This window comes from Plectropomus leopardus, unplaced genomic scaffold (genome assembly GCF_008729295.1).
Source record: "Plectropomus leopardus isolate mb unplaced genomic scaffold, YSFRI_Pleo_2.0 unplaced_scaffold24289, whole genome shotgun sequence".
NCBI classification, from domain to species: Eukaryota; Metazoa; Chordata; class Actinopteri; order Perciformes; family Serranidae; genus Plectropomus; species Plectropomus leopardus.
In genome coordinates this window covers 14-1,590 of record NW_024626367.1, presented here as the reverse complement: position 1 = coordinate 1,590, position 1,577 = coordinate 14, and the positions used below count along the sequence as shown (strand labels likewise).

At 41.3% G+C, this 1,577-nt stretch overlaps 1 protein-coding gene across 1 annotated transcript; it reads right to left on the bottom strand.

Annotated features, from left to right (window-relative positions):
- Positions 1–336: 336 nt before the first annotated feature.
- Positions 337–1,375, bottom strand: LOC121966387 (collagen alpha-1(XVIII) chain-like; the record flags this gene model as incomplete). The annotated part of the gene is made up of 6 exons (XM_042516489.1): positions 337–465; positions 609–673; positions 747–894; positions 981–1,106; positions 1,190–1,224; positions 1,322–1,375. Coding segments are annotated over 6 exons (557 nt in total), but the record flags the coding sequence as incomplete, so codon positions are not given.
- Positions 1,376–1,577: the final 202 nt, after the last annotated feature.

Sequence of the window (1,577 nt, the reverse complement as noted above, 5' to 3'; positions counted from 1 at the left end):
ACATATTTTGGCTTTATATTCATTTAATATATTTGGTAATTTTTAAAGAAAAAATGGTTGTGATTTTTAAAACAAAAATCTTTAAAAAGTTTCAGCAATTTTTAAACAAAATATAAAAAGTTAAATAAAGTACTGTTTTAATGAAATAAAATTTTTGTTGATTTTATAAATAAATCAACACGAAACCACTGAAGCACTGCGCTCGTCTCAGGCTGTTAGTGCTGATGTTTCTGCTGTAAACTTGAAGCGTCTGGTCAGCAGTCAGCTGCAGTTAGTGGAAACTTAAACCATCACAGCTGTGCAGTCGATTTATATATTGCCCAGTGAATATTTTACCTGGACTTGACGAACTCCATCTCTGACCCGTAAGTAGAGATCAGTTTGCTCTATAATGTAAACCAGGGATCCCTCAGGTTGTCTCCTCGCCGTGGCTGTCATGGTGTCATAAGACCTCAAAACTGTCACCTAAAAACAAAAAAAAACACCCTTAAAGTAATCGAAGCTCAGGTGTTACTTTTGTCCTGCAGCTATTATGAAATATGTTTTTGTATTTCATAATATATTGTTAAATAATAAAGAATTAAAGCGGCGATGTTGAAGTTTCTCACCCCAGATGAGTGTCCAGGTAGTCCAGGTGCTCCAGGTGGCCCCGGGGGTCCGGGTATATTGATAGCTGTTATTGAAATTGGGGTCACATGACTGATCATAGATATAATCCTGAATATTTGAATAGTATTATGACTTACTCTGTGTGCCCCTGTAAGGTCCAGGTAGGGACGGTCCTGGAGGTCCGGGCGGCCCTGGTTGTCCAGGTTGCCCATCGTAGCCTCTTCCTGGTGGACCAGGTGGCCCCTGAGGGCCTGGTGGGCCGATGATGGACTCGCCTTTTGGGCCCTGATGGGGAAAAGTACTCAATTTTATCTTTGGATTTTGATTTCTTTGACTATAAACTGACTATGTTTCTGACAGCGTGATCTCACAGGAGGTCCAGGCGCTCCGGGGGCTCCGACGCCGCTCCCTCCATAACGGGGGTCATAATACCCTCCGCCTGGTTCTCCTTTCTCCCCCTTGAAGCCCGGACTTCCTGCTTCACCTTTCAACTCATTCTGGACACATAAACATTAAGAAAGACGTTTCAAAAAGTCGTTTAATGTCGAGTTTAACTAAAAACCACAGAGCTGAGACTTACCCTCAACGTGTAAATATCGATGTTTGACCCGGCTCCTGATTTGGAAACAAAATGCCTCGCGTTAAATTTGTCTGCACGCTAAAAACATATAACACTTTTTTGGCATGTACTGTATGTACAAAGAGGTGCTACCTGAAATGTCAACTGTCCCAGGCGGACCTCGATCACCTTTCTCTCCTTTAACAGCTACAATAAAGAAAAGCAGCAACATGTTAAGTTAATAATGAGAAAGTTTAAATGGTAAGTTTGGTTTGGACATTTTTTTTCTGTGTTTTTGAGTCTAAGTGACTAATGGAGATAACCATTTTTGATATTGGTCCAGTTTTGGGGAACAGCTATGCAGCTGCAAAACAGGCTGCAATGTAACCACGACGGGCAATTGTTCATC